This window comes from Hylaeus volcanicus, chromosome 3 (genome assembly GCF_026283585.1).
Source record: "Hylaeus volcanicus isolate JK05 chromosome 3, UHH_iyHylVolc1.0_haploid, whole genome shotgun sequence".
NCBI classification, from domain to species: Eukaryota; Metazoa; Arthropoda; class Insecta; order Hymenoptera; family Colletidae; genus Hylaeus; species Hylaeus volcanicus.
In genome coordinates, this window is record NC_071978.1 from 11,494,316 (window position 1) to 11,520,554 (window position 26,239).

The window sequence follows — 26,239 nt, forward strand, 5'->3', positions numbered from 1 at the left end:
GTTCAGGTTATGACAGTAGACCTCGCTAGATAACCTTGAGTACGCTATAAACAAACAAAACAAAAAAAAAAATAATTTTCCGTAGCAACGAGTTTATTACTTCAGTCTCTTCTCTTCTCATGTTACCACACTTGGTGCCAGCACATACACACACACACACACACACACACACACACACACACACACACACACAGACAGACAGACACGCGCGCACACACACGTATAGTCCACATGAATACGTACAGGTACACGATAATTAGTTCACCTAGGGGATAGAGAATTATTACTTATGTCTAGCAACCTCAGACGAAAGAGTATCTTTATTATCATCGTAATGTTGATTAGAATAGTATATACAGTCGATTCGATGAATCACTTATTAATTGTTTGTAGTTTAGAACGTGTACAGGGCGCGTGGCACGGTTTGGGGTGGATCTATCGTTTGGTTCGTTGAGGGTGGACCAAAATCGCGGAAGAAAGAGTTTAATGGTGTGATAGATGGAAGTGTAAAGACTTTGTGTTACCTAGATTTCTTTGGGAGTGAGTACATTTTATTGTAATGACATTATGAATTTTAATTGACTCATAAGATTTATAAACAATGTGTATGTATAAAAGAAATTTATAAAGAGTTTGTAGGGGTTATAAATTGACTCTAAATATTTCTCAAAAAGTTCCAAACTGAAATGGCAGTAAAATAAAAATACAAATTTATACTTCAATTCTATAGAAATACTCTGTTAGATAAGAATGGCGTAACGTTTCTTGTTGATCATGCTTCGCCGCAAGTTGCGCTAGTGTCTCGCTCTGTATAACTTCCAAGATATATTTCTCAGCAAGGTGCTCCATAAAGGATGCTCAATTTCAATGTCCCTAATCTAAAAACCATTGGATGCAATTAATTAAACGTAACCGCAACTGTTATTTCTAGAACACTTCTAAAGAAAATGAAATAATGAAGTATACTCACACCATACTCACACCATACAACTCTTACCTCCAGAACGATTTGTCTACTACAAACGAACCAAGGTGTGTAACAGGTTCCAATCTAGTGGCGCGCCCTGTATACATTATATATCTTCTATATATAACATATATATTACGTAATTGTTGATAGATGGTCAATACGTATATTTATTCGACGTAACATGTAATCGAATAAGACTCGGCATCACGAGAATACTCAATACCTTCTAATTAACACAAAAGAAAAATTCTTGATAAACAATAGAAAACAATAAATAATCGAGACGTTGATTCCCGTGATACCGTGACAATTGAATTAATTAAATCGTGCATGCAGTAATAGCTATCTTACTATGATACATGCAGTTTCAAGCAGACTTTTTGGTAGGCCATAGGAACAGTAGCGAGTAACCCTTTGAGTAATTTTATTATCCTCAACTCTTTTCTAACGTTTTGTTTTTTTGTTTGTATCACTGTAATGTGTGTGATGTTCGGGTGTATTGCAGTTATGTGACGATGGGCATAGATCTAGGCAACCTTGCCGCTCTCAGGACATTTCGAGTCCTCCGAGCCTTGAAGACTGTCGCTATTGTACCAGGTATGCTTAGAGAAATAGAAATTGGTCGTAGACGCAGATAGAGGTCATAGACACTTGTCGCGGTCGCTGTACACATTTTTTTCGCAATCATCACCGACCAACGCCTGTTCTACCTCGTACCATTTAACGTTTAACATTACATCATTCTAACGGGTGTTATTTTTTTTCATCAAGCCCTTCACGCTCATCCATCGATCTCGAAATCATTCGTCGAAACTGTATCGATCAACGTTCTACACTTGGTAATCGACTACTGTCACCACGATCGTCTACTCAAACCCCCTGCCCTCTTTGTCCTTCGTGCTATCAACTGTTACTCCCATATTACATGTTATACATTTCTATGTTTCCTTATGTTTGTTTCCTCGTGTCATTCCTCTCCAAATCATCTCGTTTTTCTGAACCCGAAAAGCGGCCTGTCAAAATGTCCGACACACCCAGCTCACCCTACCACGCAGGATTTCCAACTGAGTCCGCTGTCCTTTTCTCTCGTTGTCTAGGTCTGAAAACCATTGTCGGCGCTGTGATAGAATCCGTGAAGAACCTGCGCGATGTGATAATCCTGACGATGTTCTCTCTTTCCGTCTTTGCGCTGATGGGCCTCCAGATTTACATGGGGGTTCTCACGCAAAAGTGTATAAAAAACTTTCCCGAGGACGGCTCCTGGGGGAATCTCACCGATGAAAACTGGGAGCGATTCGTTAGTAACGAAAGTACGTAAGCAAAGGCTGGACAACTGTATTCTTAATGTTCTGTCTATTATCGTGTTAATGCTTCGCCTACTGGTAGCCTCTGTATTTAAGTTGACTGTTAATTTGGAATTGTCAATTTGGGGAAAACGGGGGAGACTTGTAAATTATTTTTGTGGCAAGAGAAATCTTCTGAATTTGAGTGAGGAGTTGGAATATTTTGTGGAAGCAGTCAGGTCAGGTTGTTGGGTTGTTGAAGGAGACAAAGATGTTAATACCTGGTGTACCTAGAACCTAGTGTGCCTAGTACCAAGTTTTCCTAGTACCTAGACCAGTAGGTAAAGTGGTAACAATTATAGTTGACTAACTAAATATCCAAAAAAGCTTTAGTTTGAAAAACCACGTGGTACATTGAAATATTTATGGTTTCTAAACAATGTTTACTCTTTTTCCCAGCAAATTGGTACGTGGACGAGGCGAAAAACATGCCCCTGTGCGGAAATTCATCTGGAGCAGGGTAATTCTCACCTTTCTAATCCTCTTTCGCTATTTATTATGAAATACTAATCAAAAAATTGTTTCGAGCAGGCAGTGCCTTCCTGGCTACACGTGTTTACAAGGATATGGCGATAATCCGAATTACGGTTATACGAGTTTCGACACCTTTGGCTGGGCCTTACTTTCCGCGTTTCGTCTCATGACCCAAGATTACTGGGAGAATCTCTATCAGTTGGTACTAAGATCTGCCGGTCCTTGGCACATGTTATTTTTCATTGTCATCATCTTCCTCGGCTCCTTCTATCTTGTCAACTTGATCCTCGCTATCGTCGCCATGTCGTACGATGAATTGCAAAAGAAAGCAGAGGAGGAAGAGGCTGCAGAGGAGGAAGCCATTAGAGTGAGTATCCTACGATTTATTCCAAGCTTTAGGCAATGGTTCTTTACCCTTTTGAGTTAGCAGAATTCTCAGGAATCTTCTAGAACTCGTGGCATAATTTAAAGAAAACATTTTTGAGCTGCAAAGGGTTACAATGTTGAAGAACCATTGCTTCTGTACTATCAAATTCCTTCTAAAACACCATAGCATAAATTAGAGAAAGAAACCTGTCCATGAAAGGTCCCAAACCTGCTCAAAATCTTGGGCTCAAATCCTTGGGTTGCAAAGAATCTTAAAGTTGAAGAGCCCCTGCTTCTACTCTATCAAATCGTCCCTAAAACACCATTGTCAATTTGGGGATCAAATTCATCTCCCTCTCTACTATCCTGAAAAACCTCCAACTCTGTCACGTATCGCCTTAAGGTGACACTTTGGTAATCGATTATGTTCCCTTTTAAATGCGCTAGGAAGCAGAGGAAGCCGCTCTGGCGAAGGAGAACAAGCTGGCGGCACAGGCAGCCGCTAGGGAGGCGGCAGCAGTTGCTTCGGCTGCAAATGCAGCTGAGCAAATCGTGAAGTCTCCCTCGGATTTCTCGTGTCACAGTTATGAGCTCTTCGTCGGGCAGGAAAGAGGAAACGATGACAACAATAAGGAAAGAATGAGCATACGTTCGATCGAATCAGTCAGCGAGCAAAGAGTGAAACAGATCAACAACCACACCACCACCACGAAAGTGCGAAAAGTCAGCGCCGTAAGTATCCAACTGGCCGTTGCGCCATCGATTATGTCCTCCTGTAACGTAACGTACTTTGGTTTCCTGTTAATCGAACTCGTAAAAACCCCTGACCTCGCTTCCACGAGAGCAGTTCATGCGAGGCTGTTCGATGTTGACTCGACTCGTCGGCAAACTGAGCACAGTTGACTTTGAGCATTGGTTAAGCGTCTGGATCACGATGCTAGGACCTACTAGTCTGCAGTAATTTCACGCGATAAGATCCGGACGTAAGGTTGAAAATATAGAAAAGGCTTTTCAAAGCTTAAGAGGATTGCTTAATTACGATTGTGGCAATCACAGCTCGAGGGTATGTGATACTAGGGCAGGATAGTTGGCGATGAGCTTCGAAGGAAAGGATGTGTTGGACACGATGGTTCTCTAGAGAAGTTTTGTCGTTTAGCCTACCTCGACGAGTCGAGCCCTTCCACAAAATCTGTCGCTCTGTAGCATGCTTGTCGTGTACAAACTACTTTTGGTACTTCGTTAAGATGCTTTTAAACTCCTTGGTTTCCTTACGTTCATTTGCTCGCTAATTCAATCTTCCCAGTGGTATAATCTGTTTACGACGCGCATATAACATTCGTTTGAGTTTACATCGTTCTCGACAAAGCAATCAGGTGTGACATCGCATATATATATAACTGGACGCCTTGAATTCATTATGCTGTCTTGCATGCGAACGCATGTGTTGTAGTAGAGAAAGGAGATACGAATTGTCGGATCGTGATAACGAAAAGATTGCTGCGATGAGTGGGCAAGGTTCTTGATCCCGAGACTGCTAATGAAAGCAAGTTTCTATTTGTAAATTAAAAGTTTGCTTATTAACGAAAGTCGTCGCTGTGGGAGAGATTAAGTAGAAGGTAAACGTTAATACGTGGACGTTATTTGTTTAATCGCGGTACGGGTAGCATCATTGGACGTCTGAGGATTCACTGATACTGATCAGTATTGGAGTCAAAACAGAATCAGTTGGGTTCTATCGGTAAGAGTTGACAATGTAGAACTCTGATTGGTTCAAGAATTTATCACCAGAGTGTTCTACGTTACCATAAAGACTTACCAATAAAGCGATGTACCTTACCGATGGAGTGCTCTGCATTACTGAGTCTTACCGACTGTGTACTCTACCTTAACGACCGTGTCTCTCAATCAGAAATAGTCAGTTGATTTTAATCTATTTATCAGTGAATCCACAGACTCCTGATGGAGCTACCTGTCAGAATAACGCGATCCTTCGTCAAAGTATCGCACCTGTAAGCCTCTAAGTTCCGAATCGCAAATACCCACGCAAAATACGGCTGCAAGAGATGGATCTCACCGATTTTCGTGTCTCCCATTCTTCTATTCCTTAAAAAAAACGATTTTGAGTCTATCCCTCTAACATGTTGCGACGAGTTGTACCATCTCTGCGCGTAACATCTTGCTCTTACTTCTGTGTTTGTACGCTTTGCTAGTATTTATATAATACATATCCGTATCGAGTGCCTCCTTGGTGTACACTTTAGACCACGTTACGAGCCGTTTGGTAGGAGATATCTTTTCTTGTTTTTTTCTTAAGGTCTCTCGCGCCGCTAATGGCCAGTTTACTTATGCCTACCAGGAAAGCCTGCGGAAGGTATGTGTGTCACGACGTGTCTGTCAGCACCGACCGTACGTACTAAATAGCTGTACAGGATCCATGATCCGAATCATGTCAACGCGTCCCAAGTTTGACGTGTCGGAATGGTGGAACAATCATGCGTCAACTTAGTGGCTGTCGCGGAACTTGATTCGTTACTTTTAAACGTTCTGAAGATTTCACGTGGTGATTCGTTTCAAGTACCAACACGCTTTTGTCGTTTGTAGCATCAACTGTAAACGATCGAGGTGTTAGTACGCGAAACGAGTCGCTGCAGCAAGCGAAAAGCTATAAAAATTCCAGATATGTTTCACTATCGATAGTACCGATGCTTTCTCTAAGTTGAGACGTCCGTGTGAGCTAGAAACATGATACCAACCATATTACTGTCAATCAAACCGCCAAAAACGCGTAATTAGACACATCGATCGGCATACCAGTTCATTAGAGCACATCCCATCGATTTCACGATCTCTATCGTCTGGGATCAGGGAATGGGAGTCATTTGCCAACTTTCATATCACCCTCGAAGGGGTTCACTTTGACATCGCCAGCTTTGACAGCGCCTTAACAATTTAAACGTTAAAAGAAAGATCAGGTCACCCTAAGACGCCTGCGCTTGCGAGAGCAACACTCATTTCGGGGTCAGTTTCATCGAGAGTGTTCATTACGATCGATAGTCGTTCGTTGCTCGAGGAGGTTTAGTAAACCCGCCCTCGTCCCTCTGACGCGTTCCCCGATCCTTGCCCTCAACCTTGCCCTCCAGAGAAGCTCGAGAACGGGTGAGAGAGAAAAGCGGTGGTCCGCTTTGTTGTAATTTCAGGCGAGCCTTAGTCTACCTGGCTCACCGTTTAATCTTCGTCGAAGCAGTCGTGGTAGCCATCAGTTCACGATAAGAAACGGTCGTGGCCGTTTCGTCGCGCCACCAGGTGGTGACAGGAAGCCCCTGGTGCTCTCCACGTACCTCGACGCCCAGGAACACCTACCGTACGCCGACGACTCGAACGCGGTCACGCCTATGTCGGAGGAGAACGGTACCATCGTGGTGTCGGGTTACTATGCCAACCTTGGGTCGAGACACTCGTCGTACACGTCGCACGCCTCGCGGTTTTCGTACACATCGCACGGCGATCTTATCGGTGGCATCGCCAACGCTGGGAAACCGATGACGAAGGAGAGTCAACTGAGGATCAGGTCGGTCAGGCCTCCGTCTGTCAACGGACACTTTACGGATTCTAATCAGAAATACCATTATGTGAGTATGTCGTTGGAACAGGCTGGTTTGGCAACTGTAATGTTGGTATGTCTGAAGCTCACAAGATATTTGTCTCCAAAGTCAGATCCTAGGTGGTTTTGACTCAACTGACTGATAAGGGTTAAAGGAAACGTGGAACTACTAATTGGGATCAATTCTTCTCGCAAAAAGGAGTCGAAAAGCCCTTTACCGTTTTTCGATCCGACGCTACGTTCCCTAGATGTGAGCAATCAAAGTTTGGCGCCATCCTCGGCGCCCGCCATTTTTGTCTCAGTCAGCTGATCGCAGTGTTTGCGCGCGCATAAACTTTAAGCGCTTGTATCTCGGTAACGGAGGCTCACATTGAAAAATGGAAAAGAGATTTTCGATTGGAATTGGCTGAAGGAATCGATTCCAAAGGTTCAATTTCACGCTTGGAGATATTAACATAACAACAGTTGCTGGACCAATCTGTGCAACACCTCAGGGTCATAAATTAACGTTTATACGCCATAATCGATCTTCAGGAGGGCGATCTGGAGGATCCCATGGGCAAGGCAAAGCAACAAGACAATCCGTTTATAGAGCCTTCTCAACAGCACGCAGTCGTCGATATGAAAGGTAAAATTCGTCAGCAATAACGCACTAAATATCGTTAAAATGTACCAGACATTGATTGACTGATTTATTCTTTTTAGACGTGATGGTACTGAACGATATCATAGAACAGGCAGCAGGTCGTCAGAGCAGAACACCAGAGCAAGGAGGTAATGTCGAATATCCGTCCCTCTTACGTCATTTCTTACAGTTTAACCACCCATATATCACAGATGTGTATCTCTTGTGTGATGAGCATCCTATCATTTGATGTACACCGTTCTTGAGACTCTTGTATTCTTTTCCTCGATTGACATTCAGTGCTGAAGATTTTTGTCTGAGCGCCTTGTACATAGTAGACTGAATCCTTTCTTTTCACTTCTCTATATTTCCTTTCGAATTTAATTTCCAATTTATTAACTATATTAAACGTTGTGAGATGACAACATGATGTACTTGTAATTTTATTGGATATATATATAATGGCAACACGATGTACGACAGTGCATGGTTTCCTGTTGCGTTCCGATCGTCTAAGTTTCGACCGTCACGGCAAAGAAGATGGCATTGCTCGATTCGAAGTACATCGGTGTAAACAAATTCTCTCGGTACACGGTGTAATACTGATATATACAAAACAAAAACGGATTGTGTTAATCGCAACGCGTAAGCTCTCGAATGTTGGATGGATTGAAACAGTCTGTAGTAGTTTTCTTTTGGGGAAACAGTGTTTGTTTCCTGATAATTCGACACAGATTAATGTCCTCGCTGCGGCTGCACGACATCCTGGTCGCTTCGTGCCTGGATTTTGCTTTTTCTTCACCTTCGATACAAACTGCAGCGACGTTTTTACATTTTCTTTTTGCCACGATATCTCCAACGGCACTTGCTTCGTCGCGTCGAGGGCACCGCGTTCGGCTTAGCTGCACAATGAGACTTGTAGGATCGATTAAGTAGGCGGCATATTAAATCTCGATCCAGCCATCGCGATTAGAGCTTCACGAGTCGATTTTACTGATGACACTTGTTGACATCGGGCACACACGCACGCATAGTCGCACTTCGATCGCTTGAGAACGTGGTAGAGCTTGCTGCTGAGGGGTAGATCATTTAGTAGTTTCATTTGTTGGCTCCTTTGTTCGTGCTATGCATACTCATTGACCCTCTGGTTGTAGATGAAATGTGACGATTTACTTGGTCTGCGCTGGGTTGGCTCTCAACTGGGTGGATGGAGTAAATTGAGCTAGTTTCTTCTTGAGAACTTATATGAATTTTATATTGTACTACTTGTTGCAGTTTTGCAAATTTTTATAATGACAAGTTTCACAAATAATTTTGTATGAAAGCAGACATTTTTAAAAAATTACTACAACAAGTCTTCCAAGCTGTCTCGTTCTCTCAGTTGGGGATCAATCAATTATTATAATTAATTTTATCAAAATTCGCTCTTGACTTTTCGTTTACCAAGCACCTCCTTTGAGTAACGCTGTACTACAGTATTTAATCACGACGAATTTGCATAACATCTGTATTCCCTGTTTGCTAACTTAATATCCCTGACATAGCTTGTGGACATTCGCGAGTTTGCATTCTTAATGTTCGCACTTCATATCTACAGTAACTCAGAAAGTTTCATCGAAGTTCCTTACGTCACTCATTCAGATACTGTGTGTAGGTGAAAAGTTCGCTAGTGTAACTGTACAATCTTCTTGATTAAACGATAAAATTCTATATCTACTATACTGTGAAATTCAAGGGGATTATACTGCTACCAATCAGACCCACTATCCAACTTGTCATCTCCGCATAGTACTTCTCTGAGTCTCTGTATATAATTGCATTAGAGTGCTTTTGCGTTGTTCTATGGCAGTGGTGTTCAAACTTCCACCAGCAAAATTAACCAACAGGATTAAAATCAAATTAGAGTCGTGCACCACTGCATAGTAAGTGTTTAGTAGTTGCCCTTATTTCCATTCTTTTCTTTCGTTCGCTGTAAACGGTACACACCTGCCTGTTCGTGTCTAATCTGTGGTCCGAAAAAATGTACAAAAAAAAAGAAAAGAACAAGCTTGACGAATGAGAAAAACCTCTTTCCCCAAAAAGAGTGGTGCCAGACAAAATTACTAACACGCGTTACAGTTTCGACCTATTACTTTCCGACAGACGACGATGAAGAAGGGCCCAGGTTCAAGGAAAAAGCGCTGGCCGCGATGCTACGGTGCATCGATATCTTCTGCGTGTGGGATTGCTGCTGGTTGTGGCTTGAAATACAAAAATACGTGTCACTTGTGGTGTTCGATCCCTTCGTAGAGCTTTTCATCACCATTTGTATCGTCGTCAACACGCTCTTCATGGCGTTGGATCACCACGACATGGACAAGGATATGGACAAGGTGCTCAAGACGGGAAACTATGTAAGCAAAAACCGTACCAGACTTCTCAAAATGGACCAGAAATTATGTTTCATGCGTACAGTGCTTCCGTGTGTTCCTGATGCTTTGAGGATGATCACACTTTGTGCGACACGAGTCAACTTTGCTTTCTTCTGCGTTTACTGGCCCTTTCGGTGCGATCATCGATCAATGGTGGTCAATTAGGCACTTGCAGACGCAATGAACAGCTATTGGGACCTCAGACAAATATAGTGACACGATCAGGGCCTTTTAGAGATCGTAAGAGGCTTTGATCGCTTGCCTTTGGAAGGAAAGACTCATTTTGTGACTTGACGTCATACTAGTCGACTTATTCACGATACTTCTCGTTATAAGAGGATATCAATCTTTTAACTGGCTTTCTTATGTCAATTTAAGGCCTATGTGAGGCCCACTTTGTAAAAGGGTCTGAATGTAGACACCGAAAGGGTCGAGCGTACTAACGGCCATAGCTATGGTAACCATTAAATGCCAAATTGTTCCAAAATAATCTTGTACTAATGTACGTGCACAAATTTTAGTTCTTCACGGCGACATTCGGTATCGAAGCAGGCATGAAATTAATAGCAATGAGTCCCAAGTATTACTTTCAAGAAGGGTGGAACATTTTCGACTTTATCATCGTCGCTCTCTCGCTTCTGGAGTTAGGATTGGAAGGTGTGCAAGGTCTATCCGTGTTACGATCGTTCAGATTGGTAAGCAACATTCAACTGAAACAATATCCTTGTAAAAATTATTAATTCAATCAATATTTTTAATTAAAATAATATAATAAATTTTATCTATAAATTGGGAGCAGTTTTGCAGGTACTTGTCAATGTATCATTAAAGTATGAAGCAATAATACAGATTATAAATACAGATTATTCAAGAACAATCGAATAAAAATATTCCTCTGAAATATTCTTCCTATTATCCAAACATCCTTATGTCATCTCTGCATAGATATCTCTGTGAAAAAATAGTAATAAAATGAGTATATTAAGTTCCAAATACTTATCAAACTGCACCCAAATATAGTACACTCTAACTCCCAATTTCATCACCATAATTAAAATGAAAAACGCAATAATAATTCTTTCCTTCGCAGCTAAGAGTGTTCAAGCTGGCGAAATCGTGGCCCACGTTGAATCTGCTGATCTCCATCATGGGCAGAACGGTGGGTGCGTTGGGTAACCTGACGTTCGTCTTGTGCATCATCATCTTCATCTTCGCCGTGATGGGCATGCAGCTATTCGGCAAGAACTACACGGACAACGTCGACCGTTTCCCCGACGGGGAACTTCCAAGATGGAACTTCACCGATTTCATGCATTCGTTCATGATCGTCTTTCGCGTGCTGTGCGGAGAATGGATCGAGTCCATGTGGGATTGTATGCTCGTAGGCGATGTCTCTTGCATACCATTCTTCTTGGCTACGGTTGTCATTGGTAATCTGGTTGTAAGTATGCGCCCAAATCGTTAAGAAACTACATGGTAATGCCACAAATAATTATATGTACATGTAGGATACACTTTGGTATCACCTCTTTAATCTCACGCGACCAGTTGAAAATAAAAATAATACTCAAGGTGGGAGTTTTTAACAAAAACCTGAGACTTTTGTTTAGAGATCAATTCTTCTTGAGAAAATAAAACGAAAAGTCCTTTGCCATTTTGAAATCCGATGCTTTGTTACTTAGTTACGAGCGATTGAAATTTGTCTGGGTGACTCCAGGTGTTTGCCGTTTTTATTCTAGTGGAGCGCGGCACTACGCATGCGCGTACACTCACTAACGCGTGTCCACGAACACTAGCGCACAAAATTTAATTATCTGTATCTCGATAACGAAGGCACCAATTGAAAAATGGAAAAGAACTTTTCGATTCGAAATTGCACGAGGAATTGATCTTGAAAAGAGATTCCATATCTTTAGTAACATGCTGTTTAAATCTTGATAAACTTGTTGTTGTGTCTGTAACTAACAGGTGCTGAATCTCTTCTTGGCCTTGTTGCTGAGCAACTTCGGTTCATCGAATCTTTCGGCGCCGACTGCAGACAACGATACGAACAAGATCACGGAGGCGATCAATCGAATATCACGTTTCGTTAACTGGATCAAGCGAAATGTCCTTTATCTTGCTAAATTGATGCGAGCCAAATTCACCAATCAGATATCCGATCAGGCGCCAGGTGAGGGACCGTCCAACAGTTGGAAAGAAGGTTTATATCCAATCAGATCGCTTGCTGTGTGCGCTGTGTAGTTCGTGGCACTGTTTTCAGTTCTGCTTTTCACTTTTTTCAGACTTTCTTTTTTCGTTTCGGTGCCAGTCGACGGTCGATAATCGTTCGATGAAATTATGTAACTCGAACGATACGACGAAACTAAACAGTGCGTAACGATGGCCTAAGCAAGATCTCCTGTTTGATTAAACGAATTATTTTTTTTTTTTTATTTAATTAGATGTTTCTATATTTTTTGCTCTATTTTTCTTTGTGAGAGAATTTTAAGAAAACGTTGACTGGCATGTTCGATTTTTTACGCAGATTTTTTAATCGGTTTGCTATTTCTATTCGTTCTGTGGATACAAAATCTAATTGACAATAAAGTGAAGAAAAATCAAATATTATTGGAAATATGGAAATTAATTTTTGCTTCGCTGATTAGCCTGGCAGTTATACGTTGCTTTATCTATTATTTTTTGACGTTGAAGAAATGAATCGTTTCGTCTATAGGGAAACGAACGACCGCTTCGATATTATTGGATAACACTTGAGTGTAGATCGACTATCTTTTCACGCGGTACAACTGGATTTGCGTTGATCCGTTTGAAGTTTAGAAGCCAAGTAATTTAATAAGAAGAATTTTTTTTTTAAATGGTAAAATTATAATAGGTATACTATGATTCACTGAAGAATGAACTAGAATACCACTTGGCAACTGAACTTCTTGATGAACTTAACATTCAATTTTCTTTGTAAAATAATAAGAACCAACACAAGCTTCTTTATTAATTTTTTTCTTTGCAAGAATCAATGCACCACTTCTTATGAAACTATAAACTCGATACGATTTACATGGATTTTATGCATCTATAATACAAACTAATATAATAAATGCAACAATATTATTATATTAATTGTAGAATATATTCGACATACATTACGTATATTTCTTCTATATTTTCCATGTTACTGTAAGTCATAAATGCATAAAATTCACAGTCCACTTACAATATCACAAAATACTACGTTATTTTATTTCACTCGTCAGTTACACAGAAAAATACTAAAAACGTCAAGCCTACTAATGAACAATTCTAACGAAACGCAATCCACTGTGTACCGTGCGAGAGTCTAGTCGTACTTCTAGATAAGTACCATAGCAATCGAGTTGCAACGCGACGGGACATATTGCATGAGAAACAAGTTTATAGGCAATGGAGAAAATTTTACAGCTTGAAATTTCTTTCTTTGATATCTTCGACGGAAGAGTGGAAGACTAAACAGACAAGTAACTGATCGGTTACTTTCTCGAAACTCGAATAAGAATTTCTGACGAGATTGTTTCGATAAGGGCGGATTAGAGATTTTGTGTGCCTGTGCAGATGGAATTGATCGCGACGGGGACCTAGATCTTGCAGATGGCGAGTTGGACGCCTATAGGGATAAAAAGAGTGCCAAGGAGCTCAACCAACTTGAGGTTGCTATTGGAGATGGAATGGAGTTTACTATTCATGGTAAGCGTATCGGGAAAAATAAAAAATTCTCTGAATAAAATCATTCTCAAGATGCATAAAAATATGCATATAATTTACTCTAATAAAGATCATAATCTTCACTTATTAAAATGATACTTGTTCCTTAAGGGGGGAGTCATCATGGCGCTGAAAATTATGCGTTTGTTTACTAATTTTTGAAAAGTAATGTATTGAACAGATCTTTATGAAACTTACAGGGTATTTTACTGGACATTTGGCGTAACACATGGATTTTTTCAATAGAAAATTATACATGGAAAGCCATTGTACGGGCATGTTCGTAGACCTCTCGAAGTTTAATTTGCTAGGATTATCGAGACTTCAATTTTTCCTTAAATAAACGAACTAAAGATTTTCTTGTTCGTAAATAATTCGTAAATATTGTCTCATTTGTCGAACGAAACAAATTTCCTAATTTTCTGAAACCTCAAAATCTACTCTTGTAATAGGAAAGAAAAAATTGAATTTAAATCGATAACGATGCATTCAAAGTTCCACCAATAATTTGATGAGAACGCTTTTTATTTCTCGAAGGAGATCTGAAGAATAAATTGAAGAAGGGCAAACTGTGCATGAACAACAGCAAGATTATAGGGAATTCGATACACTACAGGATGGACCATGATTATATTAATCAGAACGAGGATGACACGATCAGGTTCGTATAGTCTCTTACCCTTTTATTAACACAGACTTAATCGTGATTCTTACGTAATATTTCTGCGCAGCAACAAATCGTACGGAAGCCACAAGAACAGGGTATTCAAAGATGAAAGTCACAAGGGAAGTATGGACTCTTTGGACGGCGAAGAGAAGAAGGACGCGAGCAAAGAAGACCTGGAACAAGAAGAAGGTACTCGTCAGTTAAACAATAATTAACGATGTGTAGTTATATTTTCAAATAGTTATTAATTCAATTGTTTTGTTATTTTATTAAATGTTATTTTTCCTCTCAAGACCTCGAGGAAGGAGCGGAGGAAGAGGAGGGCGAGTTAGGGGACGCCATTATCCAAGCAGAGGACGACTATCCAGCTGATTGTTGTCCAGAAAATTGTTACAAGAAGTTTCCATTCCTGGCAGGCGACGACGACGCGCCATTTTGGCAAGGCTGGGCGAATTTGAGATTGAAGACCTTCCAGCTAATCGAGAACAAGTATTTTGAGACTGCCGTCATTTTGATGATTCTTTTGAGTAGTATGGCACTCGTGAGTATACTCAATGTTTTATTCGCTAAACATCTTTGATTCCTTCAAATTTAATCTCGATTACGTGTGCCCAGGCCTTGGAAGATGTGCACCTTTCCGCACGACCTATTCTGCAAGACATCTTGTACTACATGGACCGAATATTCACTGTGATTTTCTTCCTCGAAATGTTGATCAAATGGTTGGCTCTCGGTTTCAAAAAGTACTTCACGAACGCTTGGTGCTGGCTTGATTTCATCATTGTCATGGTAAGTCTTATCGTGTACGAACAATTACGCTACGTCTTTTAGTTGTGCATTCCGAATGTGTGCGATCGTTTAAAAAAGAAAACAAAAGAATTGCTAATGAAGATGTGCTAGATACACTATCAAGCAACTTAATATCCAACGATGTCTATATTAAAATCTATTTATACCATTAAATTAACGAAAATACACACACGGAATACAAGGATATTCATAAGGATATTTATGAATGTTTCTAATATGATTTCATGATTTATACTGCAGCCAATCCTACGTTTCGTTTCCTAGGAACAAGCTTACGATCCCCAACCCTCGAACAATTTCTTCTACAAAGTTTCTTTACTCAGTTCCGCAGAGCTTGAACCAAGAAATAATTTCAAACGTTTCTAGACTTTGTACAAGACATCCAATTGGCTCGAGAAAACAGAATGAAGTCGCGAGAAAAAAAAAATAGAATTGTAAAATAATTAAACAAGTAGGCCTGTCGTGAGCTTGTTGCAAAACTTAGTTTAAACAACTGTCCCCGTCTCTTTGACGCAATATCTCCTCCGTTGTTCCTCCACCTCCTTCGAACCTCGAAATTGCCAAATCTGCCTGCAAAGCGGGAGCCCAGCGTGGAACCTTCCAGCGGATTTCTCTTATTCAATCATCTGCGCGTTAATCAACGTTAATCACGAATAACCGTGTGCCATCTGATCAATATTTGATGAATATAGCTGTCACTGATCAACTTGGGCGCAATCTGGGCAGGCGCTGCCGACATCCCAGCCTTCCGTTCCATGAGAACACTGAGGGCCTTGAGGCCATTACGAGCAGTCTCACGATGGGAGGGCATGAGAGTAAGTCATCGGTCGACGAGAACTAACAACAATTTTATGAGAATTATACAAAAAAAAAAAACGTGAAAGAAAGTCAGCCTGATCCCGGTGATGTGACGACCTTTGTCGGATCGTGCAAATATGACGGACCAGCGGCTCCAACTCTGATTTAATTCACTTCAAACTTGAACGTTTAAAAAGGAACGCCATCTTTGGGCACGAGAATACTGATATCTGGGAATTTTTTTCACGGCGGATGTATATATTAACTTTTTAAAGAGAAGAAATTTTCCAGGCCTTCAAAAGAATTCACAAATGTCACCTCGATGTTGGTGGTCTCAAGTCCCCCTTACGGAGGGAGTCCTCAGATAACCTTTGGAAATTTTTTCTTATAATAAAAGTACCTATATAATAACTTTCCTACGAGAAGAAATTAACCAGCTTCCAAAAAGAATTTACGAAACCTCACCTCAGTGTCCCTAATGCCCCTTACAGAGGAAGCTTTGAGAAATCCTTTGTGAATATTTCCTAATAATGAAAGTATACAATAACTTTCCAATCAGAAGAAATTTCTCACCTTCCAAGAATAACTCCTGTAATCTCCAAGTGTTCCTTACAGATGGACCTTTGAGATCTCTCATTTAATCTCAAAACATTAAATTTCCAAAGAATCGAAAATGATACACCTGATATCGATACTTTAAAGGCCCAAAAGTGGCGTATCCTCCGAAAAGCACTCAGGTCCGTCACACTTGCAACGAGGCCCCGGCTCTTTGAACAGTCGATGTGAAAAAGGGGACTAATTACGAAGCGTGGAAAGGGAACGTGTGAACCGAGGGAAACGGAAAAGTGGCTGCAATGATCGTAGCCTGTGCTACGGTGTGCTTTCCAGTGTGCGGAGGTACACCGGCGTCTCTACTTGGTGTCTGCACTGATATCTTGGAGTTTTTTGTCGTACTAGCTATTGTCTATGTACGCCTTTCCTAACAGTCTTTTTTGGCACAGTGATCGTTGTGCAACGTTACAGTGTATCTATCTATATATATACTGTATATACATACATATATATATATACATAACATGCTTTGTGTGTAATGTACGATCTTCCTTGTGTGTAATACGTGCGTCTACGCATATATATTGTAATATGTTTTTACCAGGTTCTTGGTTGTTCGTATCGCAACGCATGGTGACACTTGTTCATCGACTACAGCTTTGAAATCGTTAAGGGATCGCCTAACTCAAGCTATAGTACACTATTAGATTTACTAGAATGAAAATAGTAGCTACTGTTTTGTTATAATTAGGCTGCGCAATAATGCATTTATGTCGAATTATAATATAGAAAAATGTATATAGGATTTGCATAAATGCAAGAATATATAAAATATCGACAATAAAATACACATTGCACTGTTTAGAAGATAGGGCATGCTTTTACTTAAATCTCAATTTTTTATCTAAATGTGTCAAGATATTAACTTGTATAAAAGTCTGCAGACTAGTTATAATCATCAGTTTTTGTCAGGATCACGCCCTCTAGCTCTTGAAAAGAGAAGCAAGAGTAGATGTCACCTCTGGCGTGACCTACGATGAAGGAAATGGCCTGGGCAGCCATTGTGGTCATACTACAGTACGCAGTACAAGTTCTAAACAGACTTCCAGATCCCTTAACTGATCCGAGTAGAACACTGAATGATTTAACGGCAACAAGAGATGTCCACGAACGACAATTCGAATGTTTTGTTTGAATGCCTGTACCCTGGCGTTGCGATCGCGAGTATGACGAACATTTTCATCTGTTTCAGGACGAAGCCAATAATCATGCTCGTAATTGATAATGATTCTTGTCCGAGCCGTACATTGCTCTCTGCCTTGTCAACTGTACATGCGTGTATGCGTACAATCGCTCGCTGTCGCGTTATAAAACTATAAACATTAATAAAAATTCGTAGCATACGAGCGATTCTACCCAAACAGGCATCAAGTTATGTACATTTCTGTTCACTGTTAACTGCTACGTGTGCCATACCTGGTTTCTATCTATGTCTTCAAACCCCCTGCTCTGGATATTTGTTGTACCGTATTTAAAAACGTGTATATACACTATATAAATGGACAAATCTAAGCTCTCCACAGATGGGACGGCCGCCTGTGTGTGATAACTGCTTCGATAATGAGACCCTCGAACCATCGACGAAACTTCGTAACGAAGTTACACATCGACGGTCAACCTCTGCTCCCTTCTTCCCATTTTCTACTCTTTCTCTTATCTCTTTCTATCTTTCTGTCTATCCCCCCTATTTGCTACTTCCAGTTTGGAAACGATGAAATCGTTTCATACGTGTAGCCTGTCTACCTGTTGCTGTGATTCGCTCTCGTTTCTCGCTCGCAGGTGTCACTCATTAACTTCGTAGCGTCGCTCTGTGGCGCTGGCGGGATCCAAGCCTTCAAAACAATGAGGACCCTAAGGGCCCTAAGGCCACTCAGGGCGATGTCTAGAATGCAGGGAATGCGGGTATGTAGCCCACAGTCTCAGCAGACCTTGCCAATTACTCTATTTATCCCGTCGAATCAGTTATTCTTTTAGAATTCAAGTGGTCCGTTTGTGGACGAATCGACTGCCAGAGTTGGGCATATCAAACTAACCATTCTCGAATAGTTAAACAAATTGGAGAAAACACTGATTTAGAATCACCTATAAGCAACCTACGAGTGCCTATTATTTGCTATTTTCCATTTGCTATTTAATAAGAAACAGTGGAGAACGATTATCACAGATGTTTCGATACAGTGATTGCAAAAGTAAGTATAAGAGCATAAAAACAAGAAAATAGTATTGCGAGTACCTAATAATCGATAGCTAAATAATGTCCAACTCTGATGACAACTTTCGGTTCGTCCAACGTCTTCAATCATAGTCTCTCTCGGTGCCGTCGAGCAATCTTATCGATGTGACAATCTGAATGTTGAATATATATCTTAATCAATACTTGCCTGCAACCGTCCATTGGGAAACGTCGACAAAATTACTTCAACTCTACTTCAGCTTTAACAAAAATTACCAAACGAAAAAATCCTAAACCGGCGGCACCGTTACTTTATTATCCGTCGCGAGACTCGACAAAGAGGCCGATAGGAGTTTCGTGTAACGCAATAAAATTAATTAATCACCCGTTGGGCAATTCACTCTGCGTAATCTTGCAAATGACGTGTACGTTTCTTTCACTTTTGATTTGTAGCAATGCAATGATTAATACATTTACAATATCAATTGATACATTAGTAACGTTTGATTCGATCAGTGGATCACATAATCCTCGGCCTCGCGGTGTACGAGGCTCGACAGAATCTCCTTTTGCACGTGAACATGCGTAGGGCAATCGCGAATGCACTTGGGCTTAACATTGCGAATGTTTAAACGGCACGTAGAATTTGTTCCTCGCGAACAACTATTGCGAAATGTGCACTTTAGAGGATACACGTACATACACTGCTGTCCATCAGTTCGAGGTCACTGACTTCCATTTCACCGCGAGACATTCTCACCCTAACGAAAAATCGATCATTTCTTCGACAATTTGGACATAATATTGGAAATCAGAAACCAATTTATGTTCGTTGACACGCATTCTACGGGACAAGACGAGACGAAATTGAGAAAGGAACCATTTTGTCGTTCTTTTGATATAGGCTGATTAAGTCTTGGACTAATTAGGCACGTCACTAATGGGCGGAGCCACGGGACTTTTTCTTCCCTATTAATTCTACATTCATACAATAGTAATACAAATAAAAATTGGTTTTACCCCCCCCCCCCCCCCAAGGATTCACTAATTTAATTTACAACTGTCCTAGAAAAATGCTTGCAAAGTATACTTGAATAAACTATTTGACTCTGACAATTTGTTATAAAATGTCACATGACTCCAAAAATAAGCATGAGTCCCAGTCGTCTTCTGGTCGTAGGCTGTTTAAGTTTGGACTAATTAATTCTCCTAATGTTTCTTCTCTATTAATTTTACATTCCTTGTATCATTTCTTATATTTATTATAGCCATTCTGCCAATAGTAATACAAATAAAAATTGTTCTCCATGCTGTCCTCCATAAATGCTTGCAAAGTATAATTAAACAAGCTGTTTTCCTCTGACGGTTTTAGTTAGGAAATGACAAGTGACCCCAAACTCATGGACGGTACTGTATTTAGATACTACCTCGATCTGTTCATCGAATAACGTGCCTTCTACTCTAAATACTGCTAGATACATATAAACGTTAGCATCAACACACCAACATAACATAGTAACTTGTCACCGTTAACAGTCCTTCGGAGGTTAAAATTAACAGTTTCTATCTCATTACAGACGTAAATGATTCCACATAACCGTAATACAAGGTCGCTGAGATACTGGGCGTAGAGTCACTGTCATGCCCACACCCTGACACTATCTTATCCTCTCTCGTAGTAGTTCGAAGCTACTATTTATCAGCATATATCGATGTACTTGACTCGTCACTTAGATTTCTTTTATTTTTCATTATTTCGTTCATTTCTGCATGGGACTGTCGCCTGTTTGTGTTCGGAGCTGCCATGGCCACGATCTACCCGCCACCTTGCATCAACATGAAATCTGTGTTTCGATGTTACGCTTAAACGCCGATGTGCTAGCTTTTTCTTTAGTTTCTCCACGTATATATGATATATATACTCTTGCGTGTGTATCGTGTACCGCGAAGCAATGTACCCACGTCACATCGATCAACGATCAGGCAAATTTCTGTACCTTCGTATCTTTTTTCATTTACGTTCTCTTCTTTGCGAGCGAGATCGCAGTGAACGCAAGAAGGAGCCAGTGTAATATATATATATATATTTTTTTTTTATATTGTTTAAAGATTGTTTCGATGTAACGATACTTAGATTTCGGAAACTAATCGGTGGAGGAGTAAGTATGCAAGATTTAATGTCGGTTTACTGCTTAAAATTGTTGGAAAAAAATCAGATGTTCCTTGTATCTCTTTTTCAAAGAATGTATTATATCAAGAATGATTTAAAATTAAACTACTGAAGTTAATGGTGGACAAAGCTTTCTGTATCGTAAATTTTGATCGCGAAATTCGATTCACTCGCGCGCCGTAGTTTCATTGCTTTTATTTCGTCGTGAGATAAGTCGAGAATTAAATTGCACCTACGACAATGCGTACACATAGAGCGTAGTCACATAGAGACGCATAATAGCCGCATATAAACGCATACTTAGACGCATAGAGAAAAAGAAATTTACACGATTCGGAGGGGAAAGCTTGCACGCACTTTAACGGTGTTCTCTGTCTCGCAGGTAGTCGTCAACGCTTTGGTTCAAGCCATTCCATCCATTTTCAACGTGTTACTGGTGTGTCTTATTTTCTGGCTGATCTTCGCCATCATGGGTGTGCAGCTTTTCGCTGGCAAATACTTCAAGGTACGGATTATTAAATATACTGACGAAATATATTAATTTTAATTGAAATATTCGAGTATTTCGAGAATACTTTCTTTGATTCAATTGAAATGTGTCATAAATGAATAAATTACTGCAATCTAGACCCAACTGAAAATACTATTTTACAATTAAAATTACTATTATTATTATTACTGTAATTTTTCGTCGTTATTGCAGTGTGTAGACGCAAACAAAACAACGTTGAGCTTCGAAATAATCCCCGACCGAAACGCCTGTATAGCTGAGAACTACACTTGGGAGAATTCGCCAATGAATTTCGATCACGTAGGAAAAGCGTATCTGTGCTTGTTCCAAGTGGCAACGTTCAAGGGATGGATTCAGATCATGAACGACGCTATCGATTCCAGGGAGGTGAGTACATCCGACCCAAGTAACGTACCAAATTGCTGTATTTGTCGCTATGTTTAATCATCTTCCCCCCCTCTCGTAGCTCAACAAGCAACCAATTCGTGAAACGAACATCTACATGTACTTCTATTTTGTATTCTTCATTATATTCGGATCGTTTTTTACCCTTAATCTATTCATTGGAGTGATCATCGACAACTTCAACGAGCAGAAGAAGAAGGCTGGGGGTTCCCTAGAAATGTTCATGACGGAGGATCAGAAGAAATACTACAACGCTATGAAGAAAATGGGTAGCAAGAAGCCGCTGAAGGCCATTCCGCGTCCAAGAGTAAGCACGACGGAATATATCAGATGAATATTAAAATAAATTGAAATATCTGAAGAACCGAGCACCTTTGATGGCGACTTTTAACGTAATTTCGTTTGTTTCCAGTGGCGACCGCAGGCGATAGTGTTTGAAATAGTGACGGACAAAAAGTTCGATATGATAATCATGTTGTTTATCGGGCTGAACATGGTTACGATGACGTTGGACCATTATCAACAGACCCAGACTTTCAGCGACGTTCTAGACTATCTGAACATGATATTCATTGTGATATTCACCAGCGAGTGTCTCATGAAGATCTTCGCGCTGCGTTACCACTATTTCAAGGAGCCGTGGAACCTCTTTGATTTTGTTGTTGTTATATTGTCAATATTAGGTAATGTAATGTAATGATTAGTTCAGTCGTATGGCCCACGTGAAATCGAGACGAGTTTACGTGAAAATAATCCTGTCAGCTTTTCGAACCACACGATTCTTTCTTCACTAACCCTCTTACGATTAGCGTCTTTTAGTCGGTACAATGGATAATGAGCATGCCACGCAACCATCAACCTTTTTTGGCTATCTCTCAATGCACGCAAAACTAGTTCTCATTAATGCAAAAATAAAGGCGGACAGGTTCGTTGTTTCACGTGTGCCGCAACGACTGATCAGCGTCATTACGTTACGTAGCCTTACATTGATGTTGTATTGCTATACCCCGTACCCAACCCCCTCAGGACCCCCATATCCAAGTTAATAGGATAGAAGTATCCGTTGCTGAACCGTCGATACAACATTATTTTAGATTCTCTGTTTCAGGGCCGTCTTAACAGCATTATGGGTTAGTTCGTTCCGATATCATAGACTAAAACAAATTTACGGCCACGATTACACGGATATTTATCATTTTTATTTATATAGATATACTAGCATTGCAAATGTGTTCCACGTGACATACGTCAGCACTAGGCCCCTTAATTTCTGAGCTCCTTAAAATCAGTGTACTGTACCCTTTAGTTCGTTTAGATGTCACAGACTAAAGAAAAGAAAATTGATGATCACGTCCAAACTTATATTTATCATTCCCATAGCTATTAGTGACACGTGACATACATCAACACTGCGCCCCTTAATTTAGAGGCTAATCAGTATTCTGAGCCTCTTACCTCGTTTAAATATCACAGACTAAAAAAAGAATGTTGAGGGCCACATCTAAACTGATATTTATCATTCTCAAAGGTACTAGTGTCACGTGCATAGATCAACATGATTCCCCTTAATTTGTAGGGCCCACGTACCCTACGTGCCCATACGTTAAGACGGCACTGGTCTGTTCATTAAATTCACAGGTAATTCTATCAGTTCTTAACTAAGATGCTACTAAATAATTTCAAACATACTTTGCCAATTACCACCACATTAAACATAACTAAATAATGTTGTATTTGAGTGGTTTCGCATATGTTAATCGATGTAAAGACGATCATTAGCATCGCGGTAAGAGCGGGTCTGTATTTTAACTACTTCTTACTCGAAAGTACTACTTCACTAGAGAGAATTGATCAGACTGGTAGTTAATTCGTAGTCAAACATTCGAATGCCTAACACGAAACTTTTGCAACATTTCTCTTACGCAGCACCGTATCGTTGAACAGGTGATCGAGACTTTGAGAAACTTCCGAACAGTCGAGCAACATGCATGCTTTTCTTTCAAGATATCTCAGAGCAAAAATTAGTTTGAAGAGATGGTTCTTAGAACCGAGAAGCATGTTTCTTTTTCTCTTAACAATAGTATAGTTGCACCAAACAACGTCAAACCGATGAGAACAACAGGATTCGTTTGGCGAGGATCGACCAAGTTCATCTTTTACTATTTCTTACTGCAAAATTTAGAGACATTCGTACAATTAAATAACTAGATGCACAGTTTGTTTCACACTTTAATCCTAGAGAATGATTCAGACACTAGAGTATCAGGAGACCTAGACACCCCTGCAAAAACTACCCTCTAGAGTACAGTTGCATGAGAATTAGAAGAACATCCATTAATATAGCCTGCACTCTAAGACAAATAGCACCACTCTTATCCTTCCTCGATATCACTATAATGTAAAAATGCAGTTCCAGTGTCATTAATATCATCGTTACTCCCCAGGTCTGGTTCTCAGCGACATCATCGAGAAATACTTCGTCTCGCCGACGTTGCTTCGTGTTGTAAGGGTGGCGAAAGTCGGACGTGTGCTTCGACTCGTGAAAGGTGCCAAGGGCATTCGAACTCTTCTCTTCGCCTTGGCGATGTCGTTACCAGCCCTCTTCAATATTTGCCTATTATTGTTTTTGGTGATGTTTATCTTCGCGATATTTGGGATGTCTTTCTTCATGCACGTCAAAGACAAGAGTGGACTGGACGATGTGTACAATTTCAAGACGTTTGGCCAGTCGATGATATTGCTATTCCAGGTAAGAGGATCGTGACGATCTGATTGTTGTAAGCTGCAGGGATTTTAAATTATGCATTCAATGTTTGGTATTTGGAACTTTTAAAAGGAGTTAATAGCTGACACAATATCTCAGAGCTCTAAAAACCTAAAAATCCCTGCAGCACCTAACGATATCACCGAAACACACACATTCTAACGTTGTTAACTCGTAAAGATGTCCACGTCCGCCGGTTGGGACGGTGTGCTGGACGGCATAATAAACGAGGAGGACTGCCAGGAGCCGAACAACGAGATAGGATACCCGGGTAACTGCGGTTCCTCGACGATCGGGATCGCCTATCTTCTCTCGTACCTGGTGATTAGCTTCCTGATCGTGATAAACATGTACATCGCCGTGATCCTGGAGAATTACTCTCAGGCGACCGAGGACGTGCAGGAAGGTCTTACGGACGACGATTACGACATGTACTACGAGATATGGCAACAGTTCGATCCGGACGGGACGCAGTACATCAGATATGATCAGCTGTCCGACTTCTTGGACGTGTTGGAGCCACCGTTGCAGATACACAAACCGAACAAATACAAGATCGTATCGATGGACATCCCCATATGTAAGGGCGATCTGATGTTCTGCGTGGACATCCTTGACGCTCTGACGAAGGACTTCTTCGCGCGCAAGGGCAATCCCATAGAGGAGACGGGCGACATCGACGTTCAGGCGCGTCCGGACGAGGCCGGCTATGAGCCGGTGTCGTCCACCCTTTGGCGTCAACGCGAGGAGTATTGCGCACGTCTCATACAAAACGCTTGGCGAAAGCACAAACAGCAACGTCTGGGCGGTCCTAGCGAGGAAAGCGACGACGCAGACATGGACCCGCGCGTGAGACAGACCGCGGTCCTGGTCGAGAGCGACGGTTTCGTGACAAAGAACGGTCACAGGGTCGTGATACACAGCCGATCGCCAAGCGTCACCTCGAGAACAGCGGACGTCTGATCGCCGACGTCGACGTCTCCAGCACCGCCACCGTCGTAGCTAGCGTCGCCGTAGCCACCCCGGTGCCCGTCCGTGCGACGAACTCGCTCCAGTTGCAGCATCGCCGAGAAACGGATATCCTGGACACGAAGCGTCGATCCTGCACCGACAGAGCCGTTGACAACTGCTCTAGGGGAGCCAGCGGCCTCACGGACCTCGCGCGCGCGCTCTCCATCGACAGCCTTATAGTTGTATAAAAAGAAACGAAACAAAGAAAAAAAAAAATACTTAAAATGAAAAAAGAAAAATACAAATTCCTCTAACGAGTTGCCTTCAATCGACTCTAAAACGCCACGATCGTTGGGAGCGACACGCCGTAAGGAGCGTGGACGACGAGTATTCTGGGAGCTGTTCAACGAGAAGAGAGAACACGAGAAGAAGACTGCGCCGTGTTTGCGGTGCAAAGTTTGCGTACGCTCGCGGTAGCGGAGGACACGAGTCGGTGGGATCGGTTCGGTGGTCATTGGGGCACGATAAGGGGGAACGCACGAAGAGGAATCGAAAGACAAAAGAGCCCTGAGAATCGCGATAGAAGTTAGTAAACCGGGCGGGGTAACGTGGACGAAGCGCAAACGCGACTCAACCTTCGAGTCGACTTCCCCAAATCAAGGCTCGAAGGCTGACGTCGCCCCCGCTTCGAATTATATCCTGGCCTTCGATGGACTTCGTTAAGCGAGACCCTTACCGTTCGAGATGTTTACAATGACGATCCGCGCTGGCTGCGTTAGCTGCATGAATTCGTATAAAATTGAACACACACACACACACACACACACACACACACACACACACACACACA

General features: G+C 41.2%; 1 protein-coding gene across 21 annotated transcripts in view; it reads left to right on the forward strand.

Moving 5' to 3' along the window:
- The window catches only part of LOC128873961 (sodium channel protein para), a 60,448-nt gene extending 34,482 nt beyond the window's left edge, over positions 1 to 25,966 (forward strand). For 3 of the 21 annotated variants that reach the window (XM_054118060.1, XM_054118064.1, XM_054118066.1), the window contains 24 exons: positions 1,476 to 1,567; positions 2,068 to 2,280; positions 2,713 to 2,773; positions 2,845 to 3,154; positions 3,601 to 3,885; positions 6,351 to 6,782; positions 7,289 to 7,382; positions 7,460 to 7,528; positions 9,498 to 9,772; positions 10,312 to 10,485; positions 10,881 to 11,231; positions 11,759 to 11,993; positions 13,379 to 13,510; positions 14,066 to 14,189; positions 14,260 to 14,384; positions 14,489 to 14,736; positions 14,811 to 14,984; positions 18,195 to 18,317; positions 21,141 to 21,263; positions 21,462 to 21,656; positions 21,736 to 21,981; positions 22,087 to 22,357; positions 24,119 to 24,423; positions 24,619 to 25,966. In XM_054118060.1, the coding sequence (XP_053974035.1) occupies positions 1,476 to 1,567; positions 2,068 to 2,280; positions 2,713 to 2,773; positions 2,845 to 3,154; positions 3,601 to 3,885; positions 6,351 to 6,782; positions 7,289 to 7,382; positions 7,460 to 7,528; positions 9,498 to 9,772; positions 10,312 to 10,485; positions 10,881 to 11,231; positions 11,759 to 11,993; positions 13,379 to 13,510; positions 14,066 to 14,189; positions 14,260 to 14,384; positions 14,489 to 14,736; positions 14,811 to 14,984; positions 18,195 to 18,317; positions 21,141 to 21,263; positions 21,462 to 21,656; positions 21,736 to 21,981; positions 22,087 to 22,357; positions 24,119 to 24,423; positions 24,619 to 25,401 (5,440 nt within the window). In that variant the 3' untranslated portion in view covers positions 25,402 to 25,966. Of the gene's footprint in view, positions 1 to 1,475; positions 1,568 to 2,067; positions 2,281 to 2,712; positions 2,774 to 2,844; positions 3,155 to 3,600; positions 3,886 to 5,467; positions 5,525 to 6,350; positions 6,783 to 7,288; positions 7,383 to 7,459; positions 7,529 to 9,497; positions 9,773 to 10,311; positions 10,486 to 10,880; positions 11,232 to 11,758; positions 11,994 to 13,378; positions 13,511 to 14,065; positions 14,190 to 14,259; positions 14,385 to 14,488; positions 14,737 to 14,810; positions 14,985 to 18,194; positions 18,318 to 21,140; positions 21,264 to 21,461; positions 21,657 to 21,735; positions 21,982 to 22,086; positions 22,358 to 24,118; positions 24,424 to 24,618 lie in introns of all 21 variants that reach the window. The other 18 variants (XM_054118053.1, XM_054118058.1, XM_054118055.1 and 15 more) reach the window with 13 other exon arrangements.
- Positions 25,967 to 26,239: the final 273 nt, after the last annotated feature.